Below are 22,243 nucleotides of genomic sequence, written 5' to 3'. Positions count from 1 at the left end.
GTAACTTTACACTGTTATTCCAGACCCAATGACAGCCTGCATCCAATGTGTATTGAAAATGAACCCAAATGCATAGAAAACATACATAGAGATTGGTCTTTTACAATATATTTTTAAATCAACTCAGTTTTAACCATTTTGAGTGTTGTTTAAATGTAACCAATAAAAAAAGTAAAGTGACAAGATTTTACTGCCTCTTTAATTGTAATACACTGGTCCAACCACTGAAATGAATGTTTGCAAGGTGTACAGTTTACCGCTAGCGTCGGGTAATAGATGAACAGTGTGAGAAGCAATATATGATGTTTTGATGTTATTATTTTATATTACATTGGCAGTTATCAGTTTATATTCATTTCTGTGGTGGTTTCATTCATCACTTGGGTATTGGCTACATTATAACCCTACATCATCAATCCAAAAGTCAACAGTTAATGAAAGGGTATTAAGTAAGAATAGCTCCTGCATGATATTATTTTGCACTAAATGAGTCTGGCTTTGGGCTAAGGTTAGGGTAAGGGTTGAGAATAGTGTTAGGCTAATCGCTGTGGTGATCGTTAGACTGGGATTAGGACATGATGATCGTTTGACCTTGTAAGGACATTTCCCCAGGTACAAGAAGTGTCAAGTGGGTTTTAGGGTTGAGGATCAATGCTTTTTCTTTTTTGGGGGGGAAAAAATACAAAAATGTTTGGGGTCCCTACAAGAATGTTTGTGTCTACGAGGATTAGCAGAAGGTTGTGAGGGAAAGAGAAAGAGAAATTGTTTGCTAGTAGTTCTAGTGGGACCTGACCCAGATCACGGCAGAGCTGCATGAGGAGAATGCCAAGACTTCCCAGGAAGAGCCGTCTCACAGTAATGGCCACCACAGGCCAGTGAAGGTGGAGGGAGGTGAGGACAGAGCAAATCAGAGGCAATGATCTCAAAGTGTGACCAATGGTATTTTGCCCTGTAAAACACTCCGTGGCAGCCTAACCACCCATTAGGAGTTTGACATTTACAGCACCGCTAATGGATTGACTTGGGGGGGGCGTTGAAATTAACGTTCAGGTCTCTGTATCAGGTTCTCTACTACAACAAGGTGTAATTTATTTGCTAGAAAAATTATCACGAACATGTCCCTGTTAATCATGGCAGCTGCCACAGTGACAGGTCTGTCAGTCATCCTACATTCGGTGGACAATAGATAAAGTAGCTAGCTAGCCATTGAAATTGAACCAGTCACAAGTTATTTTTGCTAATGCGTAATCATGGTAATCTGGGTTTACCCACTGGCTCATTTTGTATATTTGCATATTGGTTTTTAATATGAATTCTCCATTTTCAAATACCTGTTTGTATTTGATCTGTGATGTGAAGAGATTTGTTTGTGTTATGTGTTGTTGAAGACCAGAATACCGAACAAACAGACAGGCCAAACAGATGACGTTTGTGGATTTGTAATAACATGTGAACCTTTACGATGGCATGAGAGAAAGTAGCAAGTGTGTATAAGAGTGAGTAAACAAAAGGGTGTGTGAATCACCACAGTGTGCTACCGAGTTCATGTTAATAGATTTTCTCGTCCTTTCACTTGCACTACTTTCCTTTTCACCCCCCCCCCCACCCCCTCTGTCATCACTCCATCTTTGCCAGTAAAACAAAACACAGCAGCTCTGTGAATATTACTACAGTGAAGCAGTCACCAACAGCAGTTGCCTGGCACCGATCTCTACAAGATTGCTATGCAACACCGACATCTAGTGGCCAGATGTCATTATTGTACAAATCACTGGAAGTGAAATATTCAGCGTTGCTAGATTTACAACATACACTCACCTAAAGGATTATTAGGAACACAATACTAATACTGTGTTTGACCCCCTTTCGCCTTCAGAACTGCCTTAATTCTACGTGGCCCATATTGATAGGATAGCATCTTGCAGTTGATGGAGATTTGTGGGATGCACATCCAGGGCACAAAGCTCCCATTCCACCACATCCCAAAGATGCTCTATTGGGTTGAGATCATTCTGTTTACGCCAAATTCTGACTCTACCATCTGAATGTCTCAACAGAAATCGAGACTCATCAAACCAGGCAACATTCTTCCAGTCTTCAACTGTCCAATTTTGGTGAGCTCGTGCAAATAGCCTCTTTGTAGCCTCAAATGTAGCCTCTTTTTCCTATTTGTAGTGGAGATGAGTGGTACCCGGTGTGGTCTTCTGCTGTTGTAGCCCATCCGCCTCAAGGTTGGGCATGTTGTGGCTTCACAAATGCTTTGCTGCATACCTCGGTTGTAACGAGTGGTTATTTCAGTCAAAGTTGCTCTTCTATCAGCTTGAATCAGTCGGCCCATTCTCCTCTGACCTCTAGCATCAACAAGGCATTTTCGCCCACAGGACTGCCGCATACTGGATGTTTTTCCCTTTTCACACCATGCTTTGTAAACCCTAGAAATGGTTGTGCGTGAAAATCCCAGTAACTGAGCAGATTGTGAAATACTAAGACCGGCCCGTCTGGCACCAACAACCATGCCACGCTCAAAATTGCTTAAATCACCTTTCTTTCCCATTCTGACATTCAGTTTGGAGTTCAGGAGATTGTCTTGACCAGGACCACACCCCTAAATGCATTGAAGCAACTGCCATGTGATTGGTTGATTAGATGATTGAATTAATGAGAAATTTAACAGGTGTTCCTAATAATCCTTTAGGTGAGTGTATGTTAAAAGAATATTAGAACATTTTAACCTACACAAAAAAATGTTCTAATATTCTTTTAACATACACAAAAAAAAACAGTGTGGGAGATTGTTGGGCAAAAATTACTTTATTGAAATATTCAAATTATACAAATTTAGCATTTTGGAAAGATTTGAAGCAAATACAAAGTCATATATTAATATGAAAAGCCTTGAAAATAAATTAAATGTATTCATTAAAAAAGTATACAAGATGTATCTGGTATGTGTATTTCCTCTGTGGCTCAGTTTAAAAAATCCATCTCTTGGAAATAAAGACAACTTCACCAGATCATAAGTTTATATCTTAAAGATGGTATGTGGAGTAGAGGAAAGCCAACATTGGCTGCTCAAATGTTTCAGTACAGATTGTATTCTGTTATACTGCTGTGGATTCATTGATGTCCAAGGAGGAAAACACTGTTTTTACGGCCATAACTCAAACAGACACCGTTAGTGCAAAACACGTTTTTTTAAAATTTACTTAAAAATGTCTATCTTCAAAATTGCCTGCTGAAATGCAAATTCTTGCACTTTAGTCCATTATCAGTGAACTAAAGAGCAAAACACAAATATATAGTTATGGGGTAAAATATCTCTTTACGGATTCACCATTAACAAAATAAGAACCTTTAAAAAAACATTAGCGTCAATAAACAAAAATCCACAAACAAAAACCTTTATCTTTTTAGATTATTTACAGCAAATTTTATGATCAGCAAATAGAGTTTCGGTCATTGGAAATGACCCATGTATGGAACAAGTACCTTGAACAACATTCCAGCTTCTGTGCCCTTTGACCTTTGGCTTTTCATGTCACAACCTCTTCTCCAGACTGCGCCCTACTGTGGGTCTCTTAGTGTTGGGTAAGTACGCAGCTGTAAGGCTGTTGGGAGCGCTCGCGTCTACATGTTCTGTGTGTATCTCTACTGGTCTCATCTTTGTCTGTGATGACTAGGCAGCGTAATAGCTATGTGTGCCGCGCATGTTTTGATTAGATTAGTGTGTGTGTGTGTCTGAGAGGGAACAAGAGAGAGAGAGAGAGAGAGAGAGAGAGAGAGGTCGTGAGAAAGAGAGGGAATGATCAGGAGAATTGAGAGACAACGTGAAAACAAGAGCCTGGGTCACCGGGAGAAGCACAGTGGGAGAGACGGAGAACGAGAGCGTGTGGAGCATTAGAGAACGTGTGTGTGGTGTGCAGCCTCACACAGCCCCTCTGCTCTCCTCTCCTTAGTTGTGTCGTTTCATGTGCAGGGCCAGGTGGTCAGAGCGGGAGAAGGCTCTCTGACACAGCAGACACTCATAGGGCTTCTGACCCGTGTGTTTCCGATAGTGACGGGTCAACTCGTCCGAACGGGCAAACTTCCATCCGCAGCCCTCCCAGGTACAGTGGTACGGTTTCTCGCCTGAGGAGAAGGATGCATCCAAGACCCGTCAGTCACTTTAAAATGAATCACTTGGTGCACTAGTTTCTGGTGCAAAGATGTAAATGTACGCTTGGAAAATGGTAAATCAAGCATTTCAATATCAACATATTCGGTGAAGTTGTTCATTGCTAAGTCAGTGTCATATCCTATTCAATAATATTATTGAAGATAAATGACTCTAAAGCAACTGTTAATCAACTGTAAATCAGGGGTTCCTCCTATAAGTCTTCCACATTATTAATGTATCAGTAACAGTATCTGTATTTATGAAGCATTTGTCATGCATTTGGCTCAAAGTAGTAATAGTAGTGTTAATAGTTGTACTAGTCATATGAATAGCAGCAGTAGTTAGTACTAGTGCAGCAGTAGAATATATATTAATAGTAGGAGTAGTGTTTGTGGAAGTAGTAGTAATAGAAGTAGTTGTTATATTAGTAACAGCCATTTTAGTGGTGGTGGTAGGAATAGTAGTATTGGTAGTAGTAGTGAGTACTAGTAGTGTTGTAAGTAGTTAATAGAATATCTCAAGTTAGTAGTTAGTAGTATGTATGGAGATTGATGGATGCCTCGTTACCTGTGTGAGTCCGGAGATGGGCCTTGAGGTGGGAGCTCTTGGTGTAGGTCTTACTACACCCTAGGTACTCACAGCTATGGATGGCTGCTCTTTTCTTTGTGGCAGTCCTGCGGCCGCGCTTCCCCTCCGAGCCACTGGGTGCACCCTCTGTGGAGGAGGCTGCCATTACCTGCGGATGCTGCGGAAAGCTGACGGAGCCAGAGAAAACTTGGTGGTGGTGGTTGTGGACGTTGTACTCGTTGTGGTTGCGATAGAAACCTGCGTGGTGGGAGTAATTTTGGAGGAAGCCGTACTGGTGGGTTCGATGGTCAGAGGTCATGGAGGTTGTCACGGAGACAGGGTCCTGGTGGAATCTGCCGTCCTGAAAGGACACCATCGAAGTGTGGTGTTGAGGGTTGTAGTGTCCCATCTCGAAGTCCCAGGATTTGGCCTTGGTCAGAAAGCCACTGGGTCTGTGTCGTACTTGGGTGATTCCAGAGGTGAAACCAGACTGGTCCACATTTGACTGACTGGGGAATGATGACAGTGATGTTGAAGACCGAACCTGTTGGTCATCACTATAGGATGGGTTGTAGGGTTCTGACGGGGCTGGACCAATGCTGTCCATGGGGGAGAGGAGCTCAGCCATTAGGTTACTGCCGCCCATAGTAAGACTGTCTGAGCTTTGATCCTTCAACACCCCTCCTCCGTCGCGATACAGCCCAGGAGGTGGAAGATTCTGGGCCGGATGGGGGAGATTCTGAGTGTTGTAGTCATGAGAGGAGTTTAGTTCTGGTGATGGGCTGTTCCAGTCCGACAGAAGGAACTCCATGTCCCACAAGCCTTCACCCCCATCGTCTAGGTGATCCCCTCTAATTGGATGATCAAGCTGCAGGTCTGAGGTGTTGCCAGGTAATGTCTTTTTGGCTTCAGAGTTCAGGCTGAGTGCACCATCCTCTAACTTCCGCACCTTGGGGACGTCAGAGGGGTAAGTGCAGGCAACGTCAACCAAAAGGCAACCAAAAGGCAACCAAAAGGCAACCAAAAGGCAACCAAAAGACAATCGACAAAGCTACAACTGAATACAAGTCGTGTCTTTCCTCAGTGTTTTCAATTCAAATCTAATTGATGGCAATACATTTTTGTTGGCTTTGTTAGATACGTCTTGTGTTCGCAAGGCCCCCGACACCCACCCTCTTAAAACGAAACGAGGCAACCGACAACACTTTTATTTTAGAAAAAAATAAAAATAAATAACAAGTGTGGTACATACCTTCATATTGTCAGTGGCATAAGCAAAGTTTGAGAAGGAGCTGAAGGATGGTAGAGCCGCGGCTTGTGTCAGAGCCATCCGATTACTATGAGATACCCTCACAGGCTTACAGTGGTGACAATATTGTGAGGTCTTTTCTTTTACATGGCCAACTGTTGAGGCTTTGGAACTGTTAGGGCTGTTCACCAGTCCCTGTTCCCGCCTGACATGCCAAGTAGCCGTTCCTTCTTACGCTTGTCTTCTCTCCATTCCTTTCCTACGATCTCCCACTCTCCCTTTCTCTCTCTGGTCTTTCTCAGTCGTGAATTTGACTTCTCTGTTCGTGCACCTTCAGATGACCGTTGGTGTGGGTGGGGCGTGAGTGTGTGTGTGTGTGTGTGCGTGTGCGTGTGTGTGTACTGTGTATGTGCATAAGTATGTCCATGCATACTGCATTTAACGCGAGCTCCTTTTCTCACTGTAGCCCAGTCTTCTTAAGTAAAATGATAAACCTGGAGTCAACTGTAACCATAAAACGTTCCGAGACGCTGAGCAAAACAAGCCAGCTGATATACGGTGGTGACAACAGCGATCAATGGCCAGCCGAGTTGTATGTAAACAAATTAAACGTGTAAATATGTTCACAGTTGTTTCTCCTTAAAACCATCCCGCCTGTGACGACCGTGAAATGGTGGTATGTGATGAACCTTAGGCGCACCATAGCATGGAGATAAATTCTTCCCAACCGACAATCACATCAACTCAACATTGACCAATCCCCAACTTTGGTCGTTTTGCAAGACACCAGTTTGGCCTTCGTTCAGCGTGGGAAGATGACCGTAGTCACCTTTGTCAACATCAGCGTTCGGGTTTCAGCTTCATTAATAAACAAAAAAAAAAACCTTCATCCCACTACCACTAATACAACTACTGCCACACGCACTGTACAGCGGGAATGCAGGGTTCTGAGAAGACCTGCCTGTGCGGTCGGTGATTATGCCCGGCTGTGTTTATCAGCGTGTACGTGGGGCCAAGAGAGGCCCCTGTTCGACAACAGATAATGGCCGTGGCCGACTCCTGTCTGGTCCTGGCCACCGCTCCGTGCTCAGATAGCAATTCTTTCACACTTTTTTTAAAAACAAACATTTTATTGTGTCAGCGGATGTAACGAGCTCCTCTTCCGTTTGTCATGGGGGCCCTGGACGAGTTATTTTATTACGTTTATTTTAAAAAAAATGCCTTTGTGAGACATAACATGCTAAACACGGATAAGGAGAGTAGAAAAGATCCAAGAATGAAAAAAACATCCGAGAAGGATGGTCATAAACTAAACATTTGAGGTGTGATTTTGCTTTGGGTGCTGTGGATGAAAATGTCAGTTTAAAAATGTCCTTTCTGGAGTTCTATTTTGCAGTGGGGCATACATATTTGGGCGCATGGATATCTGAGCAAAACCACATTCTCTGATTAAGGTAACCCAATCCAAGAAATCACACAAAATACATATTTTAAAACCTTTTGTAAAAACCTTCCTGGGGAGGTACTCACTTTTTTTAACTGACTGTATCCAAAATATCCAAATAATATATTTAAGCAATCGAGCCTGGGGAGGTGTGGTGTATGGAAAAACTGCTAAGCCATGGTATACTGACAATATACCACAAACCTCAGATATACCTTATTGCTTTTATAAACCGGTTAACATTGCCATTAGAGTAGTAAAATGTGTCATACGGGTATAGATTCTCATACACCACAGCCAATAGCCAATCAGCATTCAAGAGTTGATGACGGTTTTTATATATTGGTTTGACTTCTAACCAGTAGGTGTCAGCATTGTACAGCAAAACCCTCACTGGTCTCAGTGACCGCTATGTCACTCAAAGCCCATTTAAGAATTGTTAGCAAAATAATTCTGGAGGTACATTTCTTTTTGGGTGTTGTGTTCCACTGCGAACAGTCATTAACAAAGAAATCAGAAATCATACTTTCCCTGCTGTAATCAGCACAACATTGACAATCATCCTTGTCAAGCCAAACCTAATATAATATCTGCCAATTTATGTTATTGCCCTGTCAGTCTGTGTGGTGTGCATGTTCAATAACTCCACATATAGCAAGTTGCCAATGATGGTTTGTTAAAGACAACAGTGTGGTGGTTTCACAAAAATTCTTTGAACTTTCCAAAAACCTGATCAAAACAGCAAAATAGTTTTACCTGGTATAATATATTATATAAGTAAGTATTCTTAGTATCTATTGTTTCGTATTTGTATGAAATGGCAGCAGTAGCCAACAGAATCATCCAAGACAGGGCACATTCCTTTTTTTCTAGATGCATAGTTAAAGGGCCAGATACACAGTTAAAGGGCCAGATGAGCAGTTAAAGGGCCAGATGAGCAGTTAAAGGGCCAGATGCACAGTTAAAGGGCCAGATGCACAGTTATAGGGCCAGATGCACAGTTAAAAGGCCAGATGCACAGTTAAAGGGCCAGATGCACAGTTATAGGGCCAGATGCACAGTTAAAGAGCCAGATGCACAGTTAAAGAGCCAGATGTTCAGTTAAAGGGGAGTTTTCTTCCAGACTCAAAATTAAGCGTCTTCTGGTTGGAAGTGTCTTATGAATGTATCATGCTGCTAATACTGCAATTCTGCTTTTACCTGAAGTGGTGTAAAATATGGAGTATGATTGTAGTACTACAATCATAGTACTACTATAGTACTACAGTCATACTCCAAATCTTGATGTACCTAAGAATAACAATGGCATTGCATCATTTATACCATAGATCTGTACAGTACTTCAATACATTTCAAGGTACTACTACTGTATGGTATTTTAATTTGTATCAAAGTACTACTACAGTAGTCTAGTTTATACCAAGGTACTTCCACAGTATTTTAAATCATGCCAAGTTACTACTATGGTAACTTTAATTTATACCAAGGTTCTGCTATGGAACTTTAATTTAATCCCAGGTACTATCACGCCATGGTGAACATTTAAAAAAAATATCTTATCTTTGAAATATGAGGTACTACCATGCAGTAGTACAGTGGGGTCAAGACCCAAGTGCATACAAAATGTCTTTATGGCGGTTTTGTAAGAAAGGAAGTGAAAGTGTGTGGAGCTTTATTAAGTGTGATGGGTAATTGGACCTTACCCTAAATCACTGCATCCATTGTACTGCATTATTTATGAATTTTAAGTAGATTTGAATCATGGTAAAATGTCTTAATATGGGATCACATGAAAAATACCATGGTACCTCAGTGTGGGTGATTTTTTGTGACCAAATGATTAATATGGAAAATATTTGGTAAAGTTTGTTTCTTTTTTTATGACAGTTAATAATTTGTCCCATCAAAACTACTTATTTAGGATTTGCTACGTTAATAAGTATAGTTTGAGGAAGAAGAATCAATCCCAAACAATGAAAATGTAATTTGAAAAAAAAAAAAGATTATGGAAAAAACTATTTAAAAGTAAATCCAGGGCACTTTTAAAGACGAGCCCATGACCCTTTACCGTCAGGTCTAAATAGGTTGGAGAGACCTGACACAGAGTTTACATATCAATCATATGTCTGGTGCTGCTGCCTCTCCAACAAGCAAGATCTGTGGTTCTATTCAATCGCATATTTATTTATGAACTCTTAACAGAGAACTAAGAAACCCATTTAAAGGTGGTCTGTTCGTATGTTGTTCTATTTATTACAAATGATCACGTCTAAACATGAAACCCCTTTAATTAAAGGAAGTGTGTTCTCTCACTCGTTCCTGTTTCACAGAGGTTTTCGTAAGTCCTCATGTAAGCAGAAAAACACACACATACTGGGACGCACGCACACAAACACCCACATGTGCACTGCCTTAAGATCCTGTTTCCCTCCACCACAGCATAACAGACACGACCACACAGTCCACTGGCTGCTTTCTCTGGTAAAGATGCTTGTCGGTCGATACCATCTCTCCCTTTGGACTCTAACGGTGGTTACGGGTTGTCTCCGACTTTGGGGTAAGAACTGTAGATATTAGTGTCCGGATTGGACCGACTTTTCAGTAAGAGACATTTCAGTCACAATTGTATTGGTTTATCATGATTTGCATTTAGGATCAGGAAAAAGATTTCTCTATATTACATGCATACGTACATACACACCCAGAATGTTGATCTGTGTAACCGTGCTGCTATTGGTAGAGGACATTGTATGGACATGACAACATTAAATCGGATTCAGCACACCCGTACATACAGTGACTGGTGAGCATACGAAATGATGGGATATCAGCAGGTGATTTGATGCTGGGTCTACTTAGTGGATTACTCCTCCTTGGTCTCCTCCCCAGGTACGGTCTCCTCAGACTCCATCCCGGCTCCCTCCCTCATAGTCGTCTCCTCGGTAGGGAAGAACACCCAGGGGCCCGTGTCCCTGGTCTGCCGGGCCCCTGAGGGCCACGGAGGGACCTTGTTCAGACTCAACAGGTTCGAGGAGCTGGTGGACACGCGGACGTTCCCCACCGAGAGACGGGAGGCTCATTTTACCCTGCAGATGACGACGTATTCAGCCCAAGACGACCTGTATTGCTGTCTGTACCAAAGCCAAGGGACTTATAGTTTGTTCAGTCCCTATGTGTCCCTGATTCAGCGAGGTGAGTTTTGTACGGAGCCTGGCATCTTGGTCTGGTGTGGGTCCTGTGCTTGTTTTTTTTACCATACAATATCCAGCCACACCAACAGTCAAAGAGAATAGAAATGTCAGTGGAGTGCAGTGATGAATGTTAATCTGAATGAAAAATGGCTTGAAGACAATTCTCACCTATGGTGAGAAACAATGAACACTCAGCCGTTAGACACACACACACACACACACACGCGCACACACACACACATAGCAGAAGAGGATATGGATGACCCACCCACCAACGTGAAACACAATGTAACCACTAAGAACACCCGTGGCTTGGTGTGTGTGTGTGTGTGTTTGGGAGTGAGTGCATGTGGTTATGTGTGCGTGTGAGTGTGTATGTGTGTATATGTGTCCTCGTTCTCCTAGTATAGTCAAATCACAGGGTTCAGGACGGTGGAGTATTTTAAGCTTGTTAGAGTAAGTGAAAATATATATTTTAATTGTTCTGTTTAATTGTTTCCAGTCCTCATATAGAAAAACAATTAACGCGTGTGCAGGCTTATTTGTGTGTGTGTGTGTGTGTGTGTGTGTGAATAGTACCGTTACTTCCTGAAATGCACACATCAAACACACAGTCCACCTTTCAAGCGTGTTGTCGGTTCAGGCAGGATGTATGAATGGCAGCAGGGGCCAACCTTAAATGACATCTACTTCCGAGACAGGAAGTACTGCTTCAGAAAGGCAGTAAATGCGCCACTACAGATACATCTGAAATGTTTGTAGTTTCTGCAAATCTGGGCAAAAATCTGTCATTTTTCCTACATCTGACCAGAAGCCAAATGACAGAGAAAGTACACAAATCGATCAGCCATGACATTATGACCACCTGCCTAATATTGTGTAGGTCCCCCTTTTGCCATCAAAACAGCCCTGATCCATCAAGTCACAGACTCCACTAGACCTCTGAAGGTGTGCTGTGGTATCTGGCACCAAGACGTTAGCAACAGATTCTTTAAGTCCTGTAAGTTGCGAGGTGGGGCCTCCATGGATCAGACTTGTTTGTCCAGCACAACCCACAGATGCTCGATTGGATTGAGATCTGGGGAATTTGGAGGCCAAGTCAACACCTTGAACTCGTTGTTGTGTTCCTCAAACCACTGCTGAACTATTCCTGCTTTGTGTCAGTGTGCATTATCCTGCTGAAAGAGGCCAGTGCCATCAGGGAACACCGTTGCCATGAAAGGGTGCTTATGGTCTGCAACAATGCTCAGGTAGGTGGTACGTGTCAAAGTAAAATCCACATGAATGGCAGAACCCAAGGTTTCCCAGCAGAACATTGCCCAAAGCATCACACTGCCTCCGCCAGATGGCCTCCTTCCCATAGTGCATCCTGGTGCCATGTGTTCTCCAGGTAAGTGACACACACGCACCCAGCCATCCATGTGATGTAAAAGAAAACGTGATTCATCAGACCAGGCCACCTTCTTCCATTGCTCCATGGTCCAGTTCTGATGCTCACGTGCCCATTGTAGGGGCTTTCAGCAGTGGACAGGGGTCAGCATGGGCACCACGACTGGTCTGCGGCTACGCAGCCCCATACGCAACAAACTGTGATGCATTGTATGTTCTGACACCTTTCTATCAGTACCAGCATCAACTTTTTCCGCAATATGAGCTACTGTAGCTTGTCTGTTGGATCTGATCACATGGGCCAGCCTTCTCTCCCCACGTGTGTCAATGAGTCTTGGCCGCCCATGACCCAGTCGCTGGTTCATCACTTTTCCTTCCTTTAACCACTTTTGATAGGTACCGACCACTACAGACCAGGAACACCCCACAAGGGCTGCACTTTTGGAGATGCTCTGACCCAGTTGTCTAGCCCGCACAATTTGGCCCTTGTCAAAGTCACTCAGATCCATGCCCATTTCTCCTGCTTCTAACACATCAGCTTTGAGGACAGACTGTTCACTTGCTGCCTAATACATCCTACCCACTGACAGGTATCATGATAATGAGATTATCAGTGTTATTCACTTCACCTATCAGTGGTCAATGTTTTGGCTGATCGTTGTACAGCCACCATGTAAATGAAAGGCACAATTAATTCATCTGGCCCTTCTCACTTTGTAGCAAGCAAGTTTATTTATATAGCACAATTCATACATAGAAGCAATTCAATGTGCTTTACAGTGAAAATAAAAATACAAAATGCAATGGAATTAAAACATTCCGATTGTTACAGTTCTCTAGCTCAGCTGTCTCCAGGGGGACTGCATGAACTTCAACACCCTGGTATCTCAATCCTCACATTCCAGTGCTAGGATGAACCCGTCAGTCCCTTTGTGAGATAATCATTGCATCAATGTCTTACTTGGTTCTCTCCAGGGGGACATTTATGCCATATCTGTACATGCATTTATTATTCATCCTCAATGAATTCCAGTTACCATAACTGTCTACTGTACCCGGTATCTCAATCCCCGCCCTCCAGCGCTTGGATAAACTATTTTGTGAGAAAATACCCTACATCGATGTCCAAACAGCAGCACAATAACTTGCATTATCCGTCATCCGCATATTGTTACGTTTACACAGAGGTTATTCCTCTGATAGCACCAGAACTTGCATTATGATTGGCAAAAGATAGCCAAATGTACATTTAAATAACAAAATAAATCAGAAAGAGAAATAGAAAATACAGCATAATAATAAAACATGGAATAATAAAATAGAAATAGAATAAAACTAAATAAAACGTGATAAAAACATAGGAAGCTATAAAAGCTGTAAGACTAAACAGTTTAGTTAAGTTTAAGTGATAAATACATATGAAGTTATAAGGCTAAACAGTGCGGTTAAGTTTAAGTGATAAATACATAGGAAGTTATAAGGCTAAACAGTGCGGTTAAGTTTAAGTGATAAATACATAGGAAGTTATAAGGCTAAACAGTGCGGTTAAGTTTAAGTGATAAATACATAGGAAGTTATAAGGCTAAACAGTGCGGTTAAGTTTAAGAGCTCAGTCGTAGGGATGTGAAAAGGGAACTGTTTTTAACCTGGATTTAAAAATGTATACATTTGGTGCACATTGGTGTACTGGAATGCATCCCATAAAATGACCTCTATCTGTCTCTATCTCACTCTCTTGTTCTCTCTCTCTCCAGGTGTCTCCTCTTCCCTTCCCCCTCCTCTCCTTTCAGTCCAGCCCCCAGGTGGTCAGGTGAAACATGGACAGACGCTCTCCTTCGACTGCTCCCTGGCTCCCTCCCAGCAGAGCGTGGAACCAGAGGCCTTTCTCCTGCTGAGAACAGCTAGAGTGACCAGGGGCTCCATGGTCCACCCTGAGTCCCTGTTGGTGTTCCGCTCCACAGCCAGGGCCAGGGCCGGGGCCTTCAGCCTAGAGCCCGTGAGGAGCCAAGATGGGGGGTCCTACACCTGTTTGTACCAGGTCGCCATGCCTCAACAGGGCTTGGTCAATTCCACCGCCAGTCCACCGGTTCAAGTGGTTGTCACAGGTGAGAGATCCAGTGGGAGGGTTCAAATAGCCGCCAGGCGCCATCCGTGTTTTTGCATTGTGGTCACTGAATGGTTACAATGAGGATTATACATGGGGCCAAACTCCCTCTTCCTTGTTTTGTGCACCTCCAGAGGTGTTACCGCCCCCCACCCTGTCCCTGGACAACCAGACGGGGGGGGGCGTCCTGGTATGCACCGGCTCGCCCTCCTATCCCGGGGCCCGCTTTTCCCTGTACCGCCTGGGCAGCGTCCACCCCGAAGCCACCCGTGACGCCCCCGCGATCCGACACCGTGCCCTGTTCGCCCTCTCCTCCCTGCCCCCCCGGGAGGACCCCATGTCGGACCAGTTTCAGTGCCAGTACAGCGCCTTACTGGGAACCGAGTGGAGCCATTCGGAACGCACAGAGCCGCTGGCCGTGTCCACCGTCACAGGTGTGTGTCTGTGTGTGTGTCGGTTTTGGGTGTGTGTGTGTGTGTGTGTGTGTGTGTGGTGTGTGTTTCACATGTAATTTTGTCTGTCATTATCTTCCAGAAAAGAACTCTGAGTCCCCGCCGTTGTTGCCAGGTAAACCACCTAACAGATAATCAACAAATCATCTAAGAGTCACCACACTGTGTGTTTCTGATACCCTGTCAAAATGGATTGTTATAGTTGACTGTGTTAAAGTGTATTGTAATAGTTCTGTATAGTTGTATAGTGTATGACTGTGTTACAGTGTATTGTAATAGTACAGTATAGTTGTATAGTGTATAACTGTGTTACAGTGTATTGTATTAGTTCTGTATAGTTTGATAATGTATGACTGTGGTAAAGTGTGATGGCTCATGTGTTAACAGATGCTGTTTCTCTGGTAGGGCCGATTTATATGGACTGGCCTCTGGTCCTGGGATCTCTGTCTGCTCTGGTTCTGTTCCTCATCATACTTGTGGTCCTGAGTGTGGCTGTGAAGAGGAAAGGTACTGACACCTACCTGCATAGCCTGTCTTCAGATGTCTAGACAGTACATAGTGATCTGGGACCAGGCTAGTAAAACCAGAACATTTGAGAAATGATCTGTGCTGTTCAAAATGTGATGTACTGTGACTTCACTAACAATTCAACTCTCCTCTCCCTCTCTCTCTCTCTCTCCCTCTCTCTCTCTCCTCTCCCTCTCTCTCTCTCTCTCTCTTTCTCCCTCTCTCTCTCTCTCCCGCTCTCTCTCTCTCTCCCCCTCTCTCTCTCTTTCTCTCCCTCTCCCTTTCATTATCCAGTTAAGGCTACAGTTGAGAAAAAGAGAAGAAGGTGGGTGTTCAGACTGTCCTACGATATGCAACAAACAAAGAGGGTAGGAGGGGTTTGCGACAATTGTGACAGAAATCCAACAAACGGGTTTGCCAGGAAACCTTTTAAAATGAGTCCTGGAGGCTAAAAGGACTGGGAGCATTGAACAGAAAAGAAAGAGATGATATATAATTTTCCCGGCTCCTCAGAGACGGCTCACCTCAGCTTGACGTTGAAGCGTCATCAACCAGTATAAACGTTCTAACAATGGATCAAGGCTGAGAAAAATACATTAATCCCTGTCACTCTTTTCAGGCATTTTTTTTTATGGCTGGAACAGACAGTGTCGCTTGTTACTTTCCTCTAGTTTTTTATTGAGGAGCCGGTACAGTGGTCAAAGACGGGGCTGATGGGACCACCTGTGCGGTGGTCACCTTTGGACCACAGAGGCCACAAATACTCTTGTGATATTCTTGGTAGTCTTCCAACTCCCATCCACCTCACTACACAGTCTTGTTAAAACTGGGCCGTTGGATTTATGTAGTTTCATCTGTAGATATGTTTTAAAAGTATATATATATACACTCACCTAAAGGATTATTAGGAACACCATACTAATAGTGTGTTTGACCCCCTTTTGCCTTCAGAACTGCCTTAATTCTACGTGGCATTGATTCAACAAGGTGCTGAAAGCATTCTTTATAAATGTTGGCCCATATTGATAGGATAGCATCTTGCAGTTGATGGAGATTTGTGGGATGCACATCCAGGGCACGAAGCTCCCATTCCACCACATCCCAAAGATGCTCTATTGGGTTGAGATCTGGTGACTGTGGAGGCCATTTCAGTACAGTGAACTCATCGTCATGTTCAAGAAACCAATTTGAAATTATTCAAGCTTTGTGACATGGTGCATTATCCTGCTGGAAGGAGTCATCAGAGGATGGGTACATGGTGGTCATAAAGGGATGGACATGGTCAGAAACAATGCTCAGGTAGGCCGTGGCATTTAAACGATGCCCAATTGGCACTAAGGGGCCTAAAGTTGCCAAGAAAACATCCCCCACACCATTACACCACCACCACCAGCCTGCACAGTGGTAACAAGGCATGATGGATCCATGTTCTCATTCTGTTTACGCCAAATTCTGACTCTACTCTATCTGAATGTCTCAACTGAAATCGAGACTCATCAGAGCAGGCAACATTCTTCCAGTCTTCAACTGTCCAATTTTGGTGAGCTTGTGCAAATTGTAGCCTCTTTTTCCTATTTGTAGTGGAGATGAGTGGTACCCGGTGTGGTCTTCTGCTGTTGTAGCCCATCTGCCTCAATGTTGTGCGTGTTGTGGCTTCACAAATGCTTTGCTGCATACCTCGGTTGTAACGAGTGGTTATTTCAGTCAAAGTTGCTCTTCTATCAGCTTGAATCAGTCGGCCCATTCTCCTCTGACCTCTAGCATCAACAAGGCATTTTTGCCCACAGGACTGCCGCATACTGGATGTTTTTCCCTTTTCACACCATTCTTTGTAAACCCTAGAAATGGTTGTGCGTGAAAATCCCAGTAACTGAGCAGATTGTGAAATACTAAGACCGGCCCGTCTGGCACCAACAACCATGCCACGCTCAAAATTGCTTAAATCACCTTTCTTTCCCATTCTGACATTCAGTTTGGAGTTCAGGAGATTGTCTTGACCAGGACCACACCCCTAAATGCATTGAAGCAACTGCCATGTGATTGGTTGATTAGATAATTGCATTAATGAGAAATTGAACAGGTGTTCCTAATAATCCTTTAGGTGAGTGTATATATATATATATATATATATATATATATATATATATATTTATATGTATATCTGACGGTATGTTTTATCTGTGCCTAGAGATGCTGCACTTCTCTGGACCAAGCTTCAGTCCAGGGACCACATTGTTGGCAAGTGTTTTTGTTTTGCAAATAGCGGTTTAATCGAGGTAATCCTGTAGTTTTTATGCACCAGTGATTGGTGAAAAGGATATCTATATGACTGGGATTGATCTGTATAAAGACTTTCTATAAGACTGGGTTTGATCTGTGTATCTATAAGACTGGGTTTGATCTGTGTATCTATATGACTGGGTTTGATCTGTGTATCTATAAGACTGGGTTTGATCTGTGTATCTATAAGACTGGGTTTGATCTGTGTAAAAACTATCTACAGTGGGGAGAACAAGTATTTGATACATTGCCGATTTTGCAGGTTTTCCTACTTACAAAGCATGTAGAGGTCTGTAATTTTTATCATAGGTACACTTCAACTGTGAGAGACGGAATCTAAAACAAAAATCCATAAAATCCCATTGTATGATTTCTAAATAATTAATTTGCATTTTATTGCATGACATAAGTATTTGATCACCTACCAACCGGTAAGAATTCCAGCTCTCACAGACCTGTTAGTTTTTCTTTAAGTAGCCCTTCTGTTCTCCACTCATTACCTGTATTAACTGTACCTGTTTGAACTTGTTACCTGTATAAAAGACACCTGTCCACACACTCAATCAAACAGACTCCAACCTCTTCACAATGGCCAAGACCAGAGAGCTGTGTAAGGACATCAGGGATAAAACTGTAGACCTGCACAAGGCTGGGATGGGCTACAGGACAGTAAGCAAGCAGCTTGGTGAGAAGGCAACAACTGTTGGCGCAATTATTAGAAAATGGAAGAAGTTGAAGATGACGGTCAATCTCCCTCGGTCTGGGGCTCCATGCAAGATCTCACCTCGTGGAGCATCAATGATCATGAGGAAGGTGAGGGATCACCCCAGAACTACACCGCAGTACCTAGTCAATGACCTGTAGGGAGCTGGGACCACAGTCTCAAAGAAAACCATTAGTAACACACTACGCCGTCATGGATTAAAATCCTGCAGCACACGCAAGGTCCCCCTGCTCAAGCCAGCGCATGTCCAGGCCCATTTGAAGTTTGCCAATGACCATCTGGATGATCCAGAGGAGGAATGGGAGAAGGTCATGTGGTCTGATGAGACAAAAATTTAGATTTTTGGTCTAAACTCCACTCGCCGTGTTTGGAGGAAGAAGAAGGATGAGTACAACCCCAATAACACCATCCCAACCGTGAAGCATGGAGGTGGAAACATCATTCTTTGGGGATGCTTTTTTGCAAAGGGGACAGGACTACTGCACCGTATTGAGGGGAGGATGGATGGGGCCATGTATGGCAAGATCTTGGCCAACAACCTCCTTCCCTCAGTAAGAGCATTGAAGATGGGTTGTGGCTGGGTCTTCCAACGACACGAAACACACAGCCAGGGCAACTAAGGAGTGGCTCCATAAGAAGCATCTCAAGGTCCTGGAGTGGCCTAGCCAGTCTCCAGACCTGAACCCAATAGAAAATCTTTGGAGGGATCTGAAAGTCTGTATTACCCAGCGACAGCCCCGAAACCTGAAGGATCTGGAGAAGGTCTGTATGGAGGAGTGGGTCAAAATCCCTGCTACAGTGTGTGCAAACCTGGTCAAGAACTACAGGAAACATTTGATCTCTGTAATTGCAAACAAAGGTTTCTGTACCAAATATTAAGTTCTGCTTTTCTGATGTATCAAATACTTGCATGTCATGCAATTAAATGCTAATCACACAATGTGATTTTCTGGATTTTTTTTTGGTCACTCACAGTTGAAGAGTACCTATGATAAAAATGACAGACTTCCACATGCTTTGTAAGTGGGAAAACCTGCAAAATCGGCAGTGTATCAAATACTTGTTCTCCCCACTGTATATTATTGGGTTTCACCTGTGTAAAGACTACCTATATGACTCTTTTTTTTTATTGCTTCCTAGACCTTACCCTCACGCGCATCAGTACTTCCTCTCAGGTAGGACCTCCCTCTCCTCTCACCTCCCTCTCCTCTCACCTCCCTCTCCTCTCACCTCTCTCCCCTCTCACCTCTTTCTCACCTTTCTCAGCTCAACTGGGAGACAGGTCTTCACGTTGCTAAAGCAAGTTAAAAAAAGAACACCCCAATAAATAGCAAAAGTTAAATAAATAAATAAATAAATAAAACAAGACGCAGACATAATCTCTTTCATCTCTCTCACTCATTTCTATTTATCTCTCTCTCCCCCTCTCCCCCCCTCTCTTCCCCCTCTGCTGCATTGCAGACTAAGCAGTAAACTCTAGCGCAGACATGCATGCGTTGAGGCAGCTTCTCATTCCTGTAGCTCCTCTGGCACTGGGGTTGCCTGCTTGGCCCCCATCCTGTTAGCTGTAATCATTACATTCGTTAGCCGGATAAGGTGGCCTAATTAGGCTAAAGGCTCTTCCCAGGCTCGCCGTGGGCAACGGTGCCCTAAGTCGACAGAGGGCCGCCGTCGCAGCTTTCCGTAAAGCCACGAGGAGATTAGAGGCCTCTTCAAAACTGAGAAGCTCTCTCAGGGCCATTTCTTTTTTTTATGAGGAAAGGGGAGTTTTGAGATTTGCAGTGATTATGCAATTATAATGAAATCACAAATTGTGTGTGTGTGTGTGTGTGTGTGTAGGAATGGGGAATCTACGACAGACCAGCAGAAGAGTCCCCTGACAGGAGCCATTTTTCTACATTTGGCAACACACCATCCTTCTGACCTCCTTTATCACACCATTTCGTACATTCATTTCCTTCAAGTGAAACGCACTTTAAACAAATAGGGATGTCATGTTTTCTCAGCGCCTTTCTGCTTGACACACCCCTCGTCTTTCTCTCCTTTTCTCCTTCCCTCTTGTCCTCTCTATCCTTCTCTTCTGTATATATTTACATGGTCCTGTCCTTTACCTTTACATTGTTCACCTCTCTCCGTTTCTCTCTCACGGACCCTTTTATTTATCTAGAAAGTCAACCTACTTGACCTACTTTACTTCATCCCTCTCTCTCTCCTCCCTCTCCCTCAACACCTCCCCCTTTCTCCTCCCTCTCCCTCAACACCTCCCCCTCTCTCCTCCCTCATCCTCAACACCTCCCCCTCTCTCCTCCCTCTCCCTCAACACCTCCCCCTCTCTCCTCCCTCTCCCTCAACACCTCTCCCTCTCTCCTCCCTCTCCCTCAACACCTCCCCCTCTCTCCTCCCTCTCCCTCAACACCTCCCTCTCCCTCAACACCTCCCCCTCTCTCCTCCCTCTCCCTCAACACCTCCCCCTCTCTCCTCCCTCTCCCTCAACACCTCTCCCTCTCTCCTCCCTCTCCCTCAACACCTCTCCCTCTCTCCTCCCTCTCCCTCAACACCTCTCCCTCTCTCCTCCCTCTCCCTCAACACCTCCCCCTCTCTCCTCCCTCTCCCTCAACACCTCTCTCTCTCTACACCCTTCTCTCCCTCTCTCCTTCCCTTTTATTTGAGCAGAGCAAGTGAAGGGGACTTATTTGGCCGATCAGAGATCTACAGTCTCACTACCTTCTTTCATTTTCTACATCAAGTTTCTACATTCTCAGTTTATACTAAACCTGGCACTGCCTACAGCAGTGGTATTCAAACTGGGCCCTCAAAGCCAGTTACACTCCATTGTTTAATAGCAGCCCCCTGATCAGGGACTTATCTAGACCTGGGACACCAGGTGGGTCCAATTAATGATGAGGTAGAACAGAAGGCAAAGTCCCTGATTAGGTGCTTGCATGGATGTAGCACAAAATTCTGGGCCCTGTACATAGGCGGTCTCTGAGGGCCCCTCCCCACTTTATTCAAGATTCAAACATTTCCAAGGACCCCTCTACACATTAGGGCCCTATATACTTAGTACCCCTTTTCCCCCCAGTCCAACGCCCCTGGGTGCTTGCAATGGAAAAGTGGAGTGGAACTGGATTCTAGGGATGGATCTGAATACCAATGTCCCACAGGAAGGGAGCCAATACATTTGTAACTTTTTATTTTTTATTTGGGTCACATTGCAATGTCCATTTTGAGTTGTATTGGGTCACTTCCAATAAATGCAAACCAAGTCCTGTGTTAAATAAAATATTTTTTTAACAAAAAACGATTATAGTTTCTTCACACCTCATCTGTGTTCGCACGGACACACTGAACGAGAGTTTATCGATAAAGTTTGCAAAGAAAATATAATATTTAAAAATATAAATGTAGTTCTTATAAGCTGACCCTAGAGGGCCCTCTCAATACATAGCAATATTTGTTAACTTTTTTAGATACCATTGGAAATGAATGGACACAGCCATTAGTTCAGCTCCATCTCACCTATTAATGTGTCAGTGAATGTCATTGGGAGGAGGCCGAGGTGGCCTGGTTTGGGCAAACTTCCCACTTCTGTGTGGACACCACAGTTATGGTGACAATGTGTGATTGTGTTGCTGCCAGATTGTGTCGTCATGCTGGGTTTCTGCCCGGTTAAGTTACTATCATGTTTTGTTGCGACATGTGGTGAGGTCTATTGTCATGTAATACTATGGCGTTGTGAGGTCTCGTCATGTAGTATTATGGCGTTGTGAGGTCTCTTGTCATGTAGTACTATGGCGTTGTGAGGTCTCTTGTCATGTAGTATTATGGCGTTGTGAGGTCTCTTGTCATGTAATACTATGGCGTTGTGAAGTCTCTTGTCATGTAATTTATGGTATTGTGAAGTCTCTTGTCATGTAGTATTATGGTGTTGTGAGGTTTCTTGTCATGTATTATTATGGTGTTGTGAGGTCTCTTGTCATGTAGTATTATGGCGTTGTGAGGTCTCTTGTCATGTAGTATTATGGCGTTGTGAGGTCTCTTGTCATGTAGTATTATGGTGTTGTGAGGTCTCTTGTCATGTAGTATTATGGTGTTGTGAGGTCACTTGTCATGTAGTACCATGGCGTTGTGAGGTCACTTGACATGTGTCTTGTCATGTAGTACTATGGTGTAATGTGGT

General features: G+C 43.7%; 2 protein-coding genes across 5 annotated transcripts; one reads left to right on the top strand and one right to left on the bottom strand.

Annotated features, from left to right (window-relative positions):
* Positions 1–2,792: 2,792 nt before the first annotated feature.
* Positions 2,793–6,304, bottom strand: klf1 (Kruppel-like factor 1 (erythroid)). Its single transcript, XM_010872826.4, has 3 exons — positions 5,976–6,304; positions 4,724–5,672; positions 2,793–4,128 (listed from the first exon to the last, which is right to left on the bottom strand). Exons 1-3 carry the CDS (start codon positions 6,051–6,053, stop codon positions 3,953–3,955), a joined length of 1,203 nt encoding a protein of 400 aa, XP_010871128.2. The 5' UTR covers positions 6,054–6,304; the 3' UTR covers positions 2,793–3,952.
* Positions 6,305–9,801: 3,497 nt separating this feature from the next.
* On the top strand, positions 9,802–20,332 carry LOC105012196. 4 transcript variants are annotated; one of them, XM_029122004.2, is made up of 10 exons: positions 9,802–9,973; positions 10,306–10,608; positions 13,751–14,101; positions 14,235–14,534; positions 14,635–14,667; positions 14,958–15,059; positions 15,354–15,384; positions 17,248–17,297; positions 19,204–19,238; positions 19,903–20,332. In XM_029122004.2, exons 1-10 carry the CDS (start codon positions 9,817–9,819, stop codon positions 19,984–19,986), a joined length of 1,446 nt encoding a protein of 481 aa, XP_028977837.2. In that variant the 5' UTR covers positions 9,802–9,816; the 3' UTR covers positions 19,987–20,332. The 4 variants fall into 4 exon arrangements, 3 of the variants coding, with proteins under 3 accessions (XP_028977837.2, XP_028977836.2, XP_028977838.2); XM_029122003.2 differs by having other exon boundaries at positions 14,940–15,059; XR_003782158.2 differs by lacking the exons at positions 19,204–19,238; positions 19,903–20,332 and adding an exon at positions 15,679–15,839 and having other exon boundaries at positions 14,940–15,059.
* The last annotated feature ends 1,911 nt before the right edge of the window (positions 20,333–22,243 follow it).

This window comes from Esox lucius, chromosome 9 (assembly GCF_011004845.1).
Source record: "Esox lucius isolate fEsoLuc1 chromosome 9, fEsoLuc1.pri, whole genome shotgun sequence".
In the NCBI taxonomy this organism is placed as follows: Eukaryota; Metazoa; Chordata; class Actinopteri; order Esociformes; family Esocidae; genus Esox; species Esox lucius.
The sequence above is the reverse complement of the archived record's forward strand: the minus strand, read 5'-3'. Positions and strand labels throughout refer to the sequence as shown.